Source organism: Lytechinus pictus, chromosome 7 (genome assembly GCF_037042905.1).
Source record: "Lytechinus pictus isolate F3 Inbred chromosome 7, Lp3.0, whole genome shotgun sequence".
Classification (NCBI taxonomy): domain Eukaryota; kingdom Metazoa; phylum Echinodermata; class Echinoidea; order Temnopleuroida; family Toxopneustidae; genus Lytechinus; species Lytechinus pictus.
In genome coordinates this window covers 18127136-18147242 of record NC_087251.1, presented here as the reverse complement: position 1 = coordinate 18147242, position 20107 = coordinate 18127136, and the positions used below count along the sequence as shown (strand labels likewise).

The window sequence follows — 20107 nt, the reverse complement described above, 5'->3', positions numbered from 1 at the left end:
CAGGATGCATTTCAAACCTAAGCTAAGAAAGGGAGGCCCCCGCAGGAAAAAGTTTGATCTCAACAAGCTACAGTCAGCTGAAGTGAAAGCTGAGTTCCAGGTAGGCATACAGGCCAAGCTTGAAAACAACAGCTGCCTAGAGGATCCTTCTCCTGAAACACTATGGAACTCGCTTAAAGCTTCCATTCTGCAGTCATCTGAGGAAACTATCGGGTTTTCCATAAAGAAGAGCAGAGATTGGTTTGACGAAAACAACAAAGAGATCCAGGAACTGCTGGAAAAGAAGAGATCGGCCCACCAGGCCCACCTGTCACATCCGTCCTGTCCTGTGAAGAAAGCTGCCTTCCGTCACATCTGCAACAACCTCCAGCGTAAGTTTCGTGTGATGCAAAATGAGTGGTGGACCAAACTTGCAGCAAGAACACAGCAGTACGCCGATGCTGGTGACTACAGAAGCTTCTATGAAGCCATCAGGGCTGTTTATGGCCCCAGACACCACGCTCAGAGTCCATTACGCAGTGCGGATGGACTGACACTCCTCAAAGACAAGACATCTATCCTTACCCGATGGTCTGAGCACTTCCAGGCACTCTTTGGAGCTGACCGGGTTGTCCAGGACTCAGCAACCCTCCGCATCCCCCAGCTGTCAGTCAAGGAGGAACTGGATGTACCGCCCTCTCTGCAAGAACTTACAAAAGCCATTGAGCAGATGAAGAGTGGCAAAGCAGCAGGAGTTGATGGAATTCCACCTGAGATATGGAAATGTGGAGGACCAGTGTTACACAACAAGCTCCATGAACTCCTTGTCTGTTGTTGGGAACAGGGCAAGCTACCAGGAGACCTCCGCGATGCAGTCATCATTACCTTATACAAGAATAAGGGGGAAAGGTCTGACTGCTCAAACTACAGGGGTATCACTCTACTGTCCATCGCAGGAAAAATCTTTGCCCGAGTGCTCTTGAATAGGCTAGTACCTGTCATCGCAGAAGACCACTTCCCAGAAACCCAGTGTGGCTTCAGAGCAAACCGAGGTACCACAGACATGGTCTTCGTCCTCCGTCAGCTCCAAGAGAAATGCCGGGAACAAAATAAAGGACTGTACATAACGTTTGTCGACCTAACCAAGGCATTTGACACGGTGAGCAGAAAGGGCCTCTGGCTAATCTTGGAACGCCTCGGTTGTCCCCCAAGGTTCCTCAGTATGATCATCCAGCTGCATGAAAACCAGCGTGGCCAAGTTAGGTTAAACAGCCATCACTCCGAATCTTTCCCAATCACAAACGGTGTGAAACAGGGTTGTGTCCTTGCACCGACGCTGTTCAGTATCTTCTTCAGCGTAATGCTCAAGCAGGCCATGGAAGGTCTTGATGAAGACGAGGCTGTCTACATCCGCTACCGCCTCGATGGCAGTCTATTCAATCTCAGGAGACTGCAGGCCCACACAAAAACTTGTGAGCAAATATTTAGAGACCTTCTCTTTGCCGATGATGCTGCCCTCGTTGCCCATACCGAAAGAGCCCTGCAGTGCTTGACATCCTGCTTTGCGGAGGCTGCTCAACTCTTCGGACTCGAAGTCAGCTTGAAGAAGACGGAAGTCCTCCATCAACCTGCACCCCGGGAAGAGTACTGCCTTCCTCACATCACTATTGGCGAGACTGTGTTGAAGAGCGTTCACCAGTTTACCTACCTGGGATGTACAATTACTTCAGACGCCAAGATTGACAGGGAAGTAGACAACAGACTGGCCAAAGCTAACAGTGCCTTCGGCAGACTGTACAAGCGGGTCTGGAGAAATAAGCATCTGAAAAGGGGCACCAAGATCAGCGTATACAGAGCTGTTGTCCTCACCACCCTACTGTACGGTTCTGAGTCGTGGGTAACTTACCGCCACCACATGCGACTCCTGGAGCGTTTCCATCAGCGCTGTCTCCGGATCATCCTCAACATTCACTGGACCGACTATGTCACAAATGTTGAGGTCCTTGAACAGGCGGAGATCCCCAGTATCGAGGCCATGCTGCTGAAGACTCAGCTCCGTTGGGCAGGACACATCTCAAGAATGGAAGACCATCGCCTGCCCAAGATAGCCCTGTACGGCGAACTTTCTACTGGCAATCGTGACAGAGGGGCTCCAAAGAAACGCTTCAAGGACATCCTGAAGAAGTCCCTCGGTACATGCCATATCGATCATTGCCAGTGGTCTACTCTGGCTGCTGACCGTGCTAGCTGGCGACATATAGTCCATCAGGCTGCCTCTTCTTTCGAGGAATCCCGAAAAGATCACCTGAGGGAGAAACGTCGCCGCAGAAAGAATCGCGAAGCCTCAGCAGCCACACCAAACGTGACTTTTGACTGCGGCCGCTGTGGCCGGGCCTGTCTATCACGTATTGGCCTTGTGAGTCACATGCGTGCCTGCAGTCGACGTGGACTGCCTTTATAAATCTTCGTTCGCGAAGCAAGCCAAGAGATGTTAAAAAATCAGTTTAATATACAAGTGACTCGGTGAGTCGCGTTTCAGATATTAAGCTGAAAAGAACAGATTTATTAACATATGCAACACTCACTAAGTACAGTTTAACAAATCAGGTATGTTAATCCAACGATATGAAGGTTACCGAAGGATGAAAATTAAATGGGGTAACATCTAGATATTGTGTGGGACAATGCTTGTTTAAAAAGCATTATGTTGTTAAAAAATTAATGTGCAAGGGGGTTTCATATTTGTTTTCATCATGCCTGTTTGGCTAACAGGCATTTATGTACTTTGTCAGGAACATAATTGGTTGCAAATAATAATAAGTACATTGTCTGAAACATAATTGATTGTGAATAATACATGTATATAATAATGAGTTATTCGTACTGCCGATGACCAGTGACATGCTCTACGTATATGTCTCGGCTGCCTTTGATGGCGTCGATACAGCAGAGACGGTTCATCAGGGCTCTGTACCGGCGAGAGATGCCGAGACGGCTGAGAGTCTGCTCGTTATCCCCTTGCTACGAACCAAGGGAGCCGATAATTACGAGGGCATATAGACCTCGACATCAGCGGCGTAACAGGGGTCGGTGGCCAGGGGTGCAAGAGCCAAAAATTTCCCGGTCATATCATGGAACAGGCAATGGCGTCATAAGGCAAAAATTTTGAGGGGGCGATATGGCGTATCGGGCAAATATATATATATATATATATATATATATATAAAAGCGAGCGAGCGAGCAAAAAATTTTGACATTTTTATTGCAAAAATCAAATTTTGTGATAGATTTTGACATAATGTTAAAAAGATGATATCATATTTCACCCTCCTCTCTTTCCCTTTTTCTCTCTTTTTATGTACGCCACGGTGAACAGGATTTTTGTTATGATTGTGAGCATCAGGGCGAAGCTATATATGCTCGAGGGGGCCGAGTATGGCGCTTCTGGCAAGAAGTAGCTTAATATAGGTCCCGAGCGAGCGAAGCGAGCGAGATAAAAAAATTAAACTTTTCATGAGAATCTAACATGAAGATAGATTTTAACGTGATATTCAAAAAAATATAATACACTTTCCTTTCTTTCCTCATTTTTTTTGTTTGGTTGTAGAACTTTTGGGGGCCATGGTCCAAACTCATCCATACAACAGTGCTTTATGGGTGGGGTCCAGGGCAGAGCCCCGGAACCTCTTGATATCAAAGCCATTTTAAACCTTACAGATTGCCACTTATTTTTATCAAATTGCGTGTATATTTATATAGCTTTAACACAACACATAAATTCAATACAGTTGTGTATCGTAATCATCCAAATATTGTGAGGGGCACACCATAGCAAATGTGGAAAAATTTGTAAAAAGTCGCCAGCGAGCGAAGCGAGCCAGAAAAAAATGGCCTGTTAAAATGAAATTCTAATCATTAAAGCCAATATCATGTCCTTTATTTTTGTTTCATTCATCTCATTTCGCTGCCTCCTTTATTTTCTTTTATTTCCCCTTGGCTGTGGAACCACCCCCCGGTACGCCAGTGCTTCAACGTAAAGCTTAATGCAGGACGGGTCCATATAGGGGCCCGTTATAGAACCCATTAAAGGTTACAGATGAAGAGCCCCCACTGCACGGGGTCTTGACTCTTGGACAGAGCCTTTGGAGATTTAGCAAGTTTATGATAGACTTTCATACGACATTATGCTATATACCATCCATTTTTCTTCCCGCTCGTTATCTCAATCCTCAGCAGCCCGGTAGTGTACGTTATCTTGTCCCTATTCTTTATTTTCCAATTTAGATTTTGGCTAATTCCATTCTGCCTTTATTTCCCGCTTTTGTTTGCCTTTTTGTCATCTTTAATTTATTTCCCTGTCTTTACTAATCATGCTAATGTATTTGTTTATCGGGGCGAATTGTTTTTTCTCACTTGTTCTTTTTTCCTTCCCTTTCCCGTTATCTTTCCGTTTTCCCTTTTTTTATGTTTTTTCTTAGTTTTCTTTTCCCTTTTCCTTTCCCCTTTTTTTCTTTCTTTTCCCTTTACCTTCCCTCCCCTTTTTTTATTTTTCCCGTTTTTTTAATTTTCCCGGTGAGCTCCGCCAGGGGGGGCAGCTTGCCCCCCTGCCCCCCCGCCTGTTACGCCACTGCTCGACATCCTTGCCACGGCTGGCCAGATCTTGTCGCAGTGTGTCGTACACCCGGGGGGGGGGGGCACTCAGTATATAATGCATAGTGGGTATGTGCCGCGGAGGGGACCCCCATTTTTACACTCAAATTTCCGTTCCAAGGCATAGCATTTTTGTCTTATTGAGAAAAAGAACAAAGAAAGCCGCTCCAAAGCATAGCATTTTCTTCTTATCGAGAAAAAAAGAAGAAAGAAATCCGCTCCAAAGCTTCGCATTTTCCGTTACGCCGTTCCGGCCGTATTGATCTGCTACAATGAGCCGCAGTTTTGGTGAAAAGCGGCCGCAGAGCGCTGTCCGACCATCGCATCTGCGCTAGCGCACCCGGCGCCCGTGCCGCCGGGCTATAGCTGCATGCACGTATGCCCGTTCCATAGGGATGAATATGCAATCACACGCAGGCGACCCGTTCCAATGACCCCCGTTTTCACAAACATTTGTCGTTCCGAAGCCCGTTCCGAGGACCCTCCTTTTTACAATAAGCCCGCTCCAAGGCCCCCGTTTTTTGTCTCGCCCGCGGCACATACCCACTACTTTTTTTTTTGGTCGAGTGCCCCCCCCCCCCCGGGGTCGTACATGGTGACTTTTGCGTTGGCAACTGTGGAGAGGGTATCCGGACCATTGTCTAATGGGATGGTGATGTCGACAATGGTCACCTTGTCACCCTCAACCACTGTGATGTCGAGTCGCTCCTTTGGATTCGGGTCGCCGGGGACATGTTGGTCTTTGTAGATATCTCCGTGGTGGATTGCCTTCACCAGACGTTTCTGGATCAGGTTGTGCCTCCGGCGGATCGGAACCATGTTGGGACGGCAGTTGTTGATGATGTGAGGCAACGTCTCCAACTGGTGATCACACTTTCGGCACTTCGCGTTGATGTTCTGCTTCCAACGCCGAGCAGCAGCATTGGTTGGGAGGCAGTTCAAACGTGCTCGGTGGATAAACCGCCAATCACAGAACCGGATAAAGCTCCCGGATGTCAGCCATGATGTACCGTTAGCGAAACTGTCCGAGGAGAGTGACCTGGCTACCTTGCCCTGGTCGGGAAGGGACCGAAGCTTCTCCGCCAGCTCGTTGTGGTGATCAGAGCGGAGGCTTGAAGTCACCTTCTTGGAGGGGAAGGCACGACCTCCACTCTCAACCTTGACGTCGCCGCTTGAGGCTCCGACGATCCTTATCTTGAGGCGACGCGATGCAGCCCTTGTACGTGACCAAAGAGATGATGCCTGGCCACTATTCCCTGAGTTCGCCAGAGGACCCTCACTACTCCCGGATAATTACTTGTCGATGCAGTCATCCGATGGTGCAGAATGGACTGTCCTGTGGACAACAGTCCTAGAGCAACGGCTTTCACCATGTCGTCACCAGATGCTAGGATACGGACAGCTTGGGTTACGACAAGGATGTCAGCATCCACTCCAGGGTCAACAAAAGCCAAACCACCAGAATGCCGGGATGGAAAGACAAAGGCGTTGGATGATCTCACGGGGAGATGTCAGATCTTCTTCACATGCTTTGTAATGGCTGCTCGTAGGGGCTTCAAGTCGGACTTGAGGTATTCCGTAGCCCGCAATGCATACTGAAGGATGGGTATCACAAAGGTCTTGATGGCATCCAGTTTCTGCCAAGAGCCATAAGGGAGGAAGAAATGGCCTCGATGTCTGACGACAGCTTCCTATAGCTCTCCTGGAGACTTGTGAGTCTTGGAGACCAATGGGGTCTTCTTCAGTAAGGGATGGGACAGCAGCCCCTTGGATATGATGAGGGTGAGGGTTTCACACTTCTGAGGCTTGAATTGGAGGCCTTCAGTGTCTCGGCTGAGCAGCAACAGGTCATCAGCATAGGCCAGGATGGAGAGGTTCTTGCCCTGGACAGTCACTCCGAGATGGTTGTTTGATGCATTTTTCTTAACTGCCTTGATGATAAGTTCAATGGCCAGGTTGAAGAGAATTGGGGACATCGGACAGCCTTGCTTCACCCCTGATCTGATGGGTACGGTGTCAGTCTGGCCACCGGTCAGCGTGAACGAGGTTGACGCACCATTGTAGGCATCCATGACGAGGGTAACACGCGAACCAGGGACACCCAGACTGGACAGGACGATCTTGATGACAGGATGAGGAATGCTTCCAAATGCATTCCTAAGGTCCAACCAACCGATGCAGATGGTCTTCTGGTTTCTCCTGCAGTCCTTCAGGGCAGCTGAGAGAAGGAAGGAGTGCTCGAAGCACCCCTCACAGGGGCGAGCGGACTTCTGCTCGGGGCTGAGGTACTGGTTCTCACAAGCGCAATAGGTCAGCCGGTCAGCAAGCACAGCCATAAAAAGCTTATAGAGACATGACTGTAGGGCGATGGGGCGGAAGTTGGCAGGATCCTCTGTGGGGGCAGCCTTGTGAAGTAGGATGGTGGAGGCTACCTTCCAAGGAGCTGGAATCCGACATTCAGCCAGGTATTTGTTGATACTACACATGATCTTAGCCAAAAGGCCGAGAAGCGATGCCGAGTTGCGGTCTCAAAAACGACTCATTCATATACAATGTATGTGATTTGATGGTTAGTAAATGATTATTGGATATCCCAAATACCATGATATTAATCTAAATATCTTAGAGTTGGCATAATAAACTGAAAAGTAAAGCACACTACTAAAATCTCTCCAATTACATTTATCAAGTAACATAGAACAAAATCTACGAACCTGTTTAATTTTTCTATATTTGCCATTTTCACATAAAAACATTGAGAAATTATAGAATCGCCAGTCGAAAGAGTTTTGGTATATATGCATATTCATGTGACAGCTTTTTAACTACGGATACACGTCAGCGAATCGAAGCAATGACAATAGCATACGTGGGCGAAATTTCTTTTATCCGATTCACGTGACGTCATGATTTATTGCTATCCAAGCCAGGAGAATAAAGTCATGAATCATAATTTGGACGTGTGCAGCGCTCAGCGATCGAGCGTACCAGCATTTCATCTATCCGCTGTGGGTACATCATCGGTCCCATATATTAACGAGATATCATGTAGGCCTATACGTCAGAAAAACTACGGAAATATTTATAATTAAACAAAGTAATAATAACATGAAACACATGCAGCAGACGTAGAAGAAAGCCATGTGTTTGGTCTCTATCACCCTCCCTCTCCATTTCAATTCTATTTCAACGATCCCCCCCCCCCCCCACCCACCCCCGAGAGTAATGCCCACGACGCAAATAACAATTTAGTTTCAATTGCGAAATCATAATTATCAATATTTAAGATACTATTTCAAACTTTTTTGGGGTAGGCCTACATCTCATTGCACTAAAGTTTTTGTTGGTCAATATTTTTGTTCTTTAATAACGTGTGCTTTGAAGCTCCTTCAGCATATAATCAAGATGGGAGGTGCGCTTATGCATAAAACTTGTTATTATCATTATCATTAAATCCTAAATTAACTAGTGTGATCTACCAGTTTACGCAAATCAAATCATAATATGTTATAAAATTCCTGCCACTCTATAGTACCTGGGCGCGTCTTGTTATATAAGCCGAAGAAAATCACCTATCTGTCGCTCGGTGGCCTATAGCCCTCACGCGGCTTGACATAGGGTTCGTTTCCATGGAAATATTATGCTATATCCATGACCATGATGTAACCTTCGTGACACCGACACTTGAAAACACCCTCTCTCTTCAGACTTCAGGTGATCTTTTACGACATTCCTGCATGTATTCTAATTCTTTAGCGTTATTGGATAACTCCGTCTTAGATGTTGCCACATCTGGATATCAGGGTTGGTGGATGTGGTCAGGCCTGCGGTTCTGCTAAAAAATCTCTGGAATATTGGCATGTCATGGTCTTGGTTAAGAGTCTAACCACCAACCTGCAAATAAATCGATGGATCAACGAAATTCTGAAGGTAAATCGTTAGTTATTACCTTACTACTTTGCTTTATCAATAGGAATACTGATTTGGGCTATACCAGTTAGTTGAGTAGATGCATTGTTCCATGCGAACCAAACTCGTATCAAAACATCCTTTAAATCCACAAAAAAATAAGGCGTTTGTGATCATTAGTAGCCACAGTTGAAGTATGATCAGATTAACCATCAAAAACAACAATCCCTTTTTTTTTTTCCCTTACGTTAGTTTTATTTGCATTTAATGATAGTCTTGAACCCCCTCATCTTTGTTGGTTATACAACATCGACCATCATCATACTGAGGTTTCATTTCATGGTATCGGCGTGATGGATACAATAGACTATGGGTTTATAGAGACTGTTCATTGGGCATATCGGAATATAAAGGGGCACTCCAGTGAATCTTATTGTATTGGCCCCACTCAACGACATGCCGTCACTATACAAACTCATTTAGACTAGATCAGAGCTGACGCGTATAATAATATACACCAACAAGAGATCTGAAATATATACAGGTGCATGACGACCAATAATTAAACTGACTTATTAAAACGTGGACCATTTAAAACACTGGATTTATATAATTTCAGTCTTGTTTGGAGGAAAGAACTCCGTGAGGATGTGAAAATTGTCGGATAGTAAGTAAAGACGATAGATGATTATATCAATGTTAAGTAAACATTACAAACATCTGAAGTGTTCTTTTGACTTCATTACGGCATTCCTGTCGTGAGGTTTCGTCTCGACTGCACTATGTATTCCATTTTATTTTATACTTCTCATGGAACGAATATACTAATAGTATATATTGTATAAATGGTGGCGTCTTATTTGTGGCAGAACTATCTTCGACTGTATAATTCTTCTAACTTTCTTACATGAGTGAATGTGATCATCACATAATATGGGAATATATTTTTGTTTTGTTTAATGCTTTTAAAATACGAATTAGATTCCACCACGTAAAGGATGTTACAATATTAATGTGGTCATTTCTTGGGCCCTTTTAAATAGGGATGTAACACCAGTGTGTCATTTGTCAATTGGCCAACATTTTATGATAATGTAAATGATATTCGATAATCATCTATGCTTCATCATCTCGCCAATATAGATGTCCAGATTAAGTCATGGCCGACCACTGACGCTTCTGCTTTTCGACAACTGTCGTAATCGTGATAATGGCTCTCTCATAATGTGTGTGTGTTTTTTTTTGCTTTAATAATGAAGAGTGTGTTTCTATATGATAACAAGTAAAGTATGTCATTAGTGGGATTGTGCCATGAATCAAATATAATGTTATATGTATGATCAATTATAAAACTGTCATTAACATGATTAACGCACACTAATCTTTGAACTTTGATATCTATTTCCATAGATTCAGACACATCCTCAACATGAACATTCATGAATTACAGCAACACAGACTGAACGACTTCACATACGACCACGCAATAATGGATTATTTTCGAGTATAGACAAAAATAATTCAGATTAGAGTACAACAAAACAAGGAAAAATCTACCAGAAGATGTTTCAAAGATTGATATCAGGATACTACACCTTCTAAAGAATACCTAAAAGATGGCTCATGACGTTCGTGATGTCACTGCCACTTCCAAACCAAGAGGTAAGGGGGAATATTATTCAATATAAAAAATATTTATTCATAATTCGTTTCATGTGAAAACAACATTTCGAGAGGAGTCTGATCAGTGGCGTAATGAGGCGAAAATTTTAAGGGGGCAGATATGGCGTATCGAGAATAAAATTGTAAAAAGTTGCGAGCGAGCGAGCAAAAATTTCGACATTGTTAAAAGACAAAATCCACGTTGTGATAGATTTTGACATAATATTCAGAAAATTATATCATATTTCACCCTTCTCTCTTTCTTTTTTCCTTCCCTTCCCTTTTTGGGAGATTTCAGGAGGGGGCAAGCGCCCCCAAGTCATCTCATCACTTAGTGTTATAGATTTGTGATTTCTTCTACCTCCTCATCGCGATTCTATCAGATTTTTTTATATAATTGAATTACATAATTAGGTAACAAAAACCGCTCTTCACTATCAATATTTGTATTTTCCCCCTTGAATATAGTCAGCGTTAATTGACGTTATGAAAATTTTAATCTACAACGTTAAAGCTGAAATTGTTATTGTCATAACCATGTGCGAATCATTTTTCTATAGTGAAAATTCTCAGTCAATATCTTAAAACGATAACAGATGTTATATTTTCTTGTTCATAACGGAGTTAAGATTTATTATCGAATGTTGAAGTCAAATTTTTGTTACTTAAAATGTTGTAAACATAATTCCAATTATTGATGTCTAAATTTGTAACATAGGGAGTGTGTTTTGAGCATTAAATTTTAGCCAGTGTTTGTGTGTAAATTTCTCTCCCGGTATACACAATACTCATCCTTTCTAAAAGGTTTCATTGAACATGTTGAATATTGCAGGTTTCAACGTTTTTTTTTAAATTTGCTATAAAGCTATCCATATATCAACACTGCGTGTGTGTCAAAATTTCGTAAAAGTCCCAAGCTAGCGAAGCGAACGAACAAAATGTGGACTTTCTTAAAGGAGAATGGAACCCTTGAAACCAGCTGAATCCATATCAAAGAAAAAAATCAAATAAACATATTGTTGAAAGTTTGAGGAAGATTGAATGAATAATAAGAAAGTTATGAGCATTTGAATATTGAGATCACTAGTACCATGTAGATCCTCCCATCGGCAATGCGACCAAGATCTGTGATATCACACACGTACAACTCCCTCATTACTTTAGTACTTATTTCACTTATATTCTCACTTTTATAGAGTCTATCACAAGGTGAGGTGTTCTCTTTATGAGATGACAAGTACAGAGGTTTCACAACATTATATCATTGATGAATCATTTGTCATATGATTAGAATGAGCAAAAAGAGATGTTTTGGGGTATATTTTCAGTGTCCAAATGGGAGAGTTGTACGTGTGTGACATCACAGATCTTGGTCACATTGCCAATTGGAGGATCTCCATAGCATTAGTGATCTCGACATTCAAATGCTCATAACTCTTTTATTGCTATTCCTATTTTTCTCAAAGTTTTGTTGATCTTATTCTTAGATTTTTCTGCTTTCAAAAAAGCTAACTTGCTCCAAGAGTTTCATTCTCCTTTAAAATGGAAATCTAATTTTATGAAAGATTTTGACACATTCAGAAAATAACACCATATCTTATATCACTTTCTCCCTTTCCTTTCCTTTCTTTTTCTCCCTTTTTACCAGCTTTTTTTTGGTCGTAAAACTTTTTTTGCGGAGGCACGGTCCCCACCCCCCATGAAGTGATTCACAAATCGTGCATCTTGACTTTATTTTTAACAAGAGTACTTAAATGTTCCATTATGTCTTCCAAATCTTCGATTTGCAGTAATTTGTTTAACGGCGTTTTCCATTATGATTAGTCTACAAGGAAAAAAAGGGGCAGTTATTCTGGATCTGCGAAATGAAATGAGTAATTATTCAAATTGTTATTTTCAGTCCTGTTAGCAGCTTCTTGTAACAAGGGGGGGGGGGTTACTATAATTGTCCAGTGATGGCAGACTCTTGAGAATCATGAATGTGTATGGACTACTTAGCCACATCTTTACTTATTAGATTCTACGAAGGGAGAGCACAGTCTATTAGACTGCCATTGTAAATCACTCTCTCCATAGTGGACCAATCGATACCTCCACAAGTCGTGGTCTTTATTAGAATAGAGGGTGGTACAAGATGATAATCAATAAAGCAAGCTACACAGCATATTAAAACAACAAACACTACCAATCTGAGTAGACGGTGCAATTTAATCGCAATGATCACTATCAGTCGGTGAACAAAATTATAAAGGTTTACCTATACTGTACATAATAATTAGTTGCGCACACATTTTTCCTGAACCTATCTTCTACTTAAATTTGGTTATAATAGTTTTACTGCAGAATTATGTTTGACCAAACGAAATTCAATGATCATGTTATCATGACAAGGTGGATGAGAGTACTAGTGGTAAAGGCTTTTCTCTCTCCTTATCCATTAAAAAAATGAAGAGTCTTAGCAAGTGCCAAACATAATAAAATATATTGTGATACGAAGCCCGAACTTCTATTTATTCAAAACCTTACAAATTCCCTAATCCTTCAACAAGGAATCTTTCAAGATCTACCTTAAATTAAAGGAATGGGTTCTCAGTCGGTTATTACATAACCAAAGATGAAGATAAGTAGAGGATTTATCACCTTTTAAGGTGTTTCTTTTCAAACCTTTTGGTAAGAACTGAAATGAAAATAAGAAAGTCTTTTGTTAATCATGTTGATACGAGATCACATTTATCATTCTGGTAAATGTACACTTTGTGTAATCATATTTTCCTCAGGCTCTTGACGACCATTATAATATATTTCTTTCACATAGTTGGAAATCTTTGGAATTCGGTTATATTCTGTTAATTTCTTGCAATTTTTTTTGCTCACGTGACAGCGACTATTAAACATAATTTAGGCTCTTCCTCTGGGTGGAGCTGATATGTCTCGTCATCGTCATAACTATACATGTAATTCGAATTTATATTGTGACCAAAATATAAACAAATATGGCCAGAAGTAATAGTTGCAACTGGCAGACTCTTTCGTTTAGTGATTTTTACAGGTTTATTTATTTATATTTTTTTACTTGAGACCTTATCTAGCAGTTGTGATTAAAACATACCGTTCACGTGTTTGAAAATAATAATTACTTTATGAGTAGAACATGATCAACAAGAATGATGCAGATGTCATTCCAGCTACATGGTAAACATGCGATAAATAAATTCAAATGAAATTACAATAAGATAATGACAATTTGATAAGGTGAACAAAAGTAGTCCCGGGGATATTGAAATTGCAATTCCAACTCAAACCGGAGTGTACCTCAAGGGATACAATTATCAATTACAACTCATGATTTATTCATGGTTTTTCAATTTACAGTTACGCATAATCATCATGATTGTACAATGATATTGATTGCATATTTATGGTATTATGCATGTTCCAGATATTAAAAATGTTTATTGGCTTAATGTTTTATTCGTTTACGGATCGCCGCCACCTTCTCTACATAATGTACAGAACCGACATATTCTTTAATGACAGAGCGATAATTGTGTTTGCTCAATAACTTCATGACGTCGGTAAAGAAAGAGTATATTGATTTCTCTTCACTGTTCCACAATGATTTTGGCCGCTGAGTTTCTCTGACAAATTTTCTTCCATCCAACCATATGGAAGTATTTCAATAGCTATAACATTTTGCAGTGGAAATCACTGAACATCCATTTATGAAGTGCGCCCGAATTTAGTTTAAAAAACAATGTCCATTGTTCTTTGAGAAAAAGCAAATTTGATGGTGTAATCGCAGTACAAAATACTTCTTTACAAACATGTCTACTTGAGCTGTCTTTTAATTAGCATACCTTATGAATTAAAAACAAAAAGGTATTGTCAATGAACTATAGCAGCAATGTCCCTTTGGTTATCAAACAATGTTTTATTGTTTGTTATTTTGTATTCGGTGTTTTTTTTTCTCCCAGCCACAAAGCTTTGATAATTATGATCCTGATGAACATTCAAACATGAATCATTCATATAGGCCCAACAAAAATATAGGCTGAAATGATAAATCTCAACTAATTCATCGCCAATAGATACACCAAAATGAAAACTTGTCAGTCCTTAAAACAGAGTCGATATTTGCCGATAAAACACATTGAGTTTTATCGGCGAGAAGACTAATTTGTTCTTCACAACTCTTTTGTTAATTGCAAACAGTCATGAGACCATTGGAGACGATACGAACGGAGTATGTCTACAATTAGGATCAACATAATAGCACAAACCCAAACGGCGGAGCATATACAAAGAAAATTAGTTTCCTTTAAAAAAAAAACTATCTCTGGGGCCTGTTGCATAAAACTTTTTACCTGAGAAAACTCTGGTAAAAACTGAAAACTAAGGTTAGTCTGATTTCTGCCATTGACTTTAACACAGGGCAAAAACTCCGGTAAAAACAACCTGAGTTTTCTCAGGGCCCCTGGTGTATACTCATGTACATTTTATATTACAGCGTAGAACCTTGTGAAATAATTAAAAAAAAACAAGAAATTCATGTATCAGTACCAATGGTGATATATAATTGGAAAATAGACACAAAGGGCTTTTTTTACTGAAAATTTTAAATTGCATCATCAGTTTGTCACACTTTTATGTGAAAGGTGATATAAAAATAATAACCAGAAGGAAAATTGATAGCCGAATCGACATTTGACCACCTAAATAATATATTTTCGTTGAAGTTTTCGTTGAAGGGCAACTCAGTAAGGGTGTATTTAAAATTGTAACCAGAAATATGTAACGCGGTGTAACACGTGTGAAAAGAAAATTTAGTTCATATAGTGAAGGAAGGAGTTTTACCGACAAGTAACTCTTCTTCTGGCCCTAATTTCATACAGTGAAAAATAAAAGAGAACAATCTTCCACCAATGAAAGAAAAACTGTCATTGTGAGTTGGGTATAAAATGGCCCGAATTCAGGGATTACCATAAAGAAACTTTCATAATTATTGGGGTCATTATCAATGTTTTTTAAGGTGATTGAATTGCTCTTTTATCTGACGTTCATGATCATAAATACATGTCACACGTAGGCCAATACCCCATACTGAGATTTAATGGGTCGAATGTCTCGTTCCAAACTCACGATTTATTAAAAACAAATTGAACAGTTTGTTTATATTCACCAAGTACATGACATGTAATTCCTTTCTGAAGTGATGGGAAATGTGTTCATTCGAAATGTTTCATCGATACAAGTGCCTTACTTAAATCATACTTTTACAGAATCGAAAAATTACTTGGGACAAACACTCAAGACAAAGCCCCCCCCCCCCCCCACCCTCCCTCCCTCTCTATTTCTCGGATTCACCAATGATCATGCAGCAGCGTCGGGCAGAAGAGATACAGCGAATGATGATCCCCAAGACTGTGTGCAATAACAACAAATTAACGGGGACCAAGATCGGGTGGCTTGCTCCTGTCCTGGACCGGGGTTTGAATAAAATGAAAACAAACTTATTCGTGTTTAATGGTATTAGAGATGAACCACCAAACACATTACTCTTGATATTGCAGGGGCGGCCCCAAGATAATTTGATTGGGGGAAGGCGGCGCCCTATACGTGTGACGTTATAGGGGTGGCCCAGAGTATCTTTTCCCCCTTATTTCTCTCTTTGAAAAAATTACAGGGGCGGCCCTTGACCCCGTGTAGGCAGTGCGGGATGATTAAACATGAATATTGTTATTATTCTACACAGCGAGATTTTGAACATTTAGGCAGAGGCCTATTTCATTTCTCAATTTGATAGATGAACTTTGTCATTATTTCATAGTATCGATCATTTCATTACCGTCACCATCGGATCAATATTTTCACATTTGTTTTTTTATTTTTTTAAAGGTAACTATTTGGATCCTCTGAAAGCATGCTCACTCTCAGGAGAGAACGGAGTGCCTGTAGGAAAATCAGAATCAGCAACCTTCTCCAAATACAACTCCATCATCAAACAATCGAGACGGAATGCGACACGGGCTTCCGTGCTCAACGACGTCGAACGGAGTCGATTTGATTCCATGGTCAAGCGAATGGAAAGCGAACACGTCTACCACACGGCCGTGCTCGATCGGCAGAAGAGACAATTCAGAAAATCCCTACAGGTGCTGGAGAAAGACAGGCGAGCGGTGAAGCGGTATTTCGATAAGGGCGGGAAGTGGGTGGCGACGCCACTTAAACTAGTCGATGGCGTCAACTCGAAGAGGAATAGACTTGAAAGACACGACCTACTGCCACCAATTGAAGCTGTGGCGGCCGTGCAGGAAGTCGACGCTGATATACCAGAACATCCAGGTGATCAACCAACAGTGGACATTGGGGCTGCGGAAGTTGTTGAGCCTGCTCCGGAGCAGGATCAGAAGGATGCATCTAACAATCACGTGTCGCGTAGTCCACAATTCCCAGCCCGTCGTCTGCAAAGCATGCCCGTTGTAGCAACGTCCAGTTCAGTACCAAAGCCGCCACAGAGATTCTATACAGGTGATGATATGAACACGATGAGAGATCATATAATGAATCAAGACAAAGATAATGACAGTATGAAAAAGAATGATGTTTCTACTTCGATATAAGGGTGTTCTTGTTGCCAGATGGATCAGTAGTGCTATTTATATTGGTCAGAGTGTGTCGCGATTTGCCACTGTATTATGCTTTTTCTTGCATAGCCATGGCACTTGCCGTGCTGCACCGAATCCAGTAGTTAGAATGGGCCTATATTTATGTTAAACCATAGTTTCTAAAGTTATCTATAGATATATTGACGATGACAGAGGCATTTTATGACGAAATATATGACAACAGCGGAATAGCCATATGCCTTATTCTGAAAGTACAAACTCATTAACTTGGATGATAAATAGGCCCCTGATCAATTTGATTTTTAAAGAATACGTAACTTATTGTATTTCACTTCATGATGATATGAAAGACATACAAAATGTTCAAACGTGGAATCGACTGAGACAAAGAAAATGAATTCAGGAGAATGCTGAATAATTTTACAAAATGGAACAAATCTGTGTTTTGTGGTTTTTATCTTGCTTTGGGTAAAAAAAAAGCGCTTGTGTACATTGCAAATAAATTGGTGTTTATTGTCTGAATGGATCAATACATTATTCCATATCAAGTTGTATGAAATGTACTGTTGATGTGAGCTTAAATCTGTGTGATTTTTTTATCAATAATATGAATTAAACTTTGTCAGCATCGAAGAACATAATCACAAATGACATATTACTTCATATGAATACGAAAAGGAAAATGATCATGATATTCCCCATGATAATCGGATATCATGCTAGTTCTATAAAGGGCTTATACACGTTTTCAATTGTTATATATTTCTTGCACACCTAGATGTATACCTTTGTGTTCAAGCAAAAATAATGATAGGCCAGCGCCATCTATCTTGAAATAAACTATTTCGAAATACATGTACTATATTCATTCCCCAGCTTTAGCTCGAGCTGCGAAGTGAAGTATTTTATCATGTTTATTTTTTTCTGTCATCTCAGGTTTGGGGACATGATTGTATAAAATATATGGAAATTAATTTCAAGTTCATGAATAATGATGCAAGTTCAATAGTAATGCATTTGACCTTTACGACACTAACTTGTTTTATGTGTAAGATAAATTCAAATATCAGTGAGTGATGAAGTTCAAGTACTTGAAAATCGTTTTGGAGAAATTTATTTTTTTATTTATAAGAGCTTAAGTTTGTGGGAAATCCTTGATTATATTTCATAACTAGTGCACAGTATAATTAACTTGAAGCTGATTGGTAGATGGAATTCATCAGATTGACGCGTAGGATCTTTATGAACAGCGTTTTGTTAAATGAATTGTTAATTATTGTTCTTTTTGATGGCAGTATATAATAGATGAATTTACCGAGATTGTGTCGATATAGATTTTTTCTCCAAAATTTTATTGCTGATACACAAGTGATTGATCTATCTATAAATAGGATCTCCAAGTTGTCTTTAAAAAACACACAACGCCTTCTGTAACAGAAATAATTTATCTATATAGGTAAGATGTGTGTATTTCCTCAGACAGTAATTCCGTAATTTAATTGAAATCAATGTATAGAGTAACGCATTTCAGGGACGGGGCGGCCGAGCAAATTTACCTTTATTAATAACACCAATATTCCGCTACATTGTACGACATTTAGTGTCAGCATGTATTTGCCACAAGGATTTTTTTGTTGTCGAATGTCATCACAATTTCTAATGACATAATCATTGTCTATATGCCATCATCATTGTCTAATAAAGCCATCGTTTCTGATGTCATCATTAAAAGAAAATTGATAGTTCATCAAAAGTCTATTGTCTGTCTCTGATTGTGGTAATGGTCAGCAATATTTACTTTTGGAGTTACGCGAGTGCAAAGTATATGTTAATATAAATCCTCAATGACGTAGCCATTTTTCATATTTTAATCCCAATTTATATCTCAAAATCATGCTTATAAATTATCAAATAAAAGTTGCGATACTTTATATCAGAAAATGAAAAAAAAGGACTTGCCGTACTCATTGTGCAAAAAATAAACAAACACGCTAAACTTACGATTCAGCTCATTTAGTCATGCAGTGTAAATTCCATTCCTGAAAGAAAATATCTGCGGACTCGATTCCATTTTTATATTTGATTATTATCAGGGAATATAATCCGACTGCATTACCCAAACGAGTCTATTCCATCAATATACGCCTATATCCATTTATTTAAAGGGATGGTCCGGGCTGAAAGTATTTATAGCTCAATAAATATAGTAGAATTTATTGAGCAAAATGCCGAAAATTTCATCAAAATTGGATAACAATTAACAAAGTTATTTAATTTTAAAGTTTAGCAATATTTTGTGAAAACAGTTGTCATGAATATTCATTAGGTGGGCCGATGATGTCACATCACCACTTGTTCTTTTGTTTTTTATTATTTGAAATTAGGTTTATTCAAATTTGTTCCTCCAAGAACTAGAAAATTTGGATTGACAACTGATTTAGTGCATTAGATATTTATTGCTGCAACTTATTTCATTATAAGGGAGACATATTATTCACACAAGTATGAAATAATTTTAAAACATTATGATTTTATGTAATAACATAAGAAAACGGAAAGTGGGGATGTGACATCATCAGCCCACTTGAATGAATATTCATTACGACTGTTTTCACAAAATATTGCTAAACTTTAAACTTCAATAACTTAATTATATTTGTTATCCGATTTTGATGAAATTTTCGGCATTTTGCTCAGTGAATTCTACTCTATATATTTTCAGCCCGGACCATCCCTTTAAATATAAAATCATCAGCGCCATTTTCAAGAAACATAGTGTCCACAAGCAGTTCATCACTACGCATTCACCGTAATTATTATATGCATCTAAATTCAGGGGCGGCACCATGCAGCGTATTTGATGGGATGGGGGAGATGACCTAAATAAGAATTTGATACATTTTCAAGGAGTATTCTGAATTGTATATATGTAATAGTTAAACGATCAAGCTTTATCTTTTTCATTCTCTACCACCCCCTCCTCTTGCTGTCATCACTTGAAATAGTTGAACGTGCCCATAACCCCTGTCTCTGATAAGGGCAAGTAATTTATATTATAGATGTACGTCTGACCCCTTTTGGATCTTACTGATTTATCTCCGCTCTGTACTTCACATAAAGTGCTCTCAACTTATTATTTATCTCAGCTAGAATAGTTCATAAAATAAAGTTCGAAATAATACTGCTTTATATGTCTTATTGATAATTTTATTCTGATAATTATTTTCGTTATTTTGGGGGAATTGTCTTTCTTTTTGTCAACGGTAATTATGTGATATGTT

General features: G+C 39.8%; 1 protein-coding gene across 3 annotated transcripts; it reads left to right on the top strand.

Moving 5' to 3' along the window:
* Positions 1-1505: 1505 nt before the first annotated feature.
* Positions 1506-18579, top strand: LOC129264834 (uncharacterized). 3 transcript variants are annotated; one of them, XM_064102125.1, is made up of 4 exons: positions 1506-2586; positions 8337-8559; positions 9949-10200; positions 16096-18579. In XM_064102125.1, exons 3-4 carry the CDS (start codon positions 10155-10157, stop codon positions 16818-16820), a joined length of 771 nt encoding a protein of 256 aa, XP_063958195.1. In that variant the 5' UTR covers positions 1506-2586; positions 8337-8559; positions 9949-10154; the 3' UTR covers positions 16821-18579. The 3 variants fall into 3 exon arrangements, with proteins under 3 accessions (XP_063958195.1, XP_054758764.1, XP_054758763.1); XM_054902789.2 differs by lacking the exon at positions 1506-2586 and having other exon boundaries at positions 7583-8559; XM_054902788.2 differs by lacking the exons at positions 1506-2586; positions 8337-8559 and adding an exon at positions 8610-9205.
* The last annotated feature ends 1528 nt before the right edge of the window (positions 18580-20107 follow it).

What these genes read in the sequence shown, in the direction of transcription:
- LOC129264834 (XM_064102125.1), top strand. Translation starts at nt 10,155, where the DNA reads ATGGCTCATGACGTTCGTGATGTCACTGCCACTTCCAAACCAAGAG. An exon ending in TGCCACTTCCAAACCAAGAG is followed by an intron (nt 10,201 to 16,095) that starts GTAAGGGGGAAT and finishes ATTTTTTTAAAG; the next exon opens with GTAACTATTTGGATCCTCTG.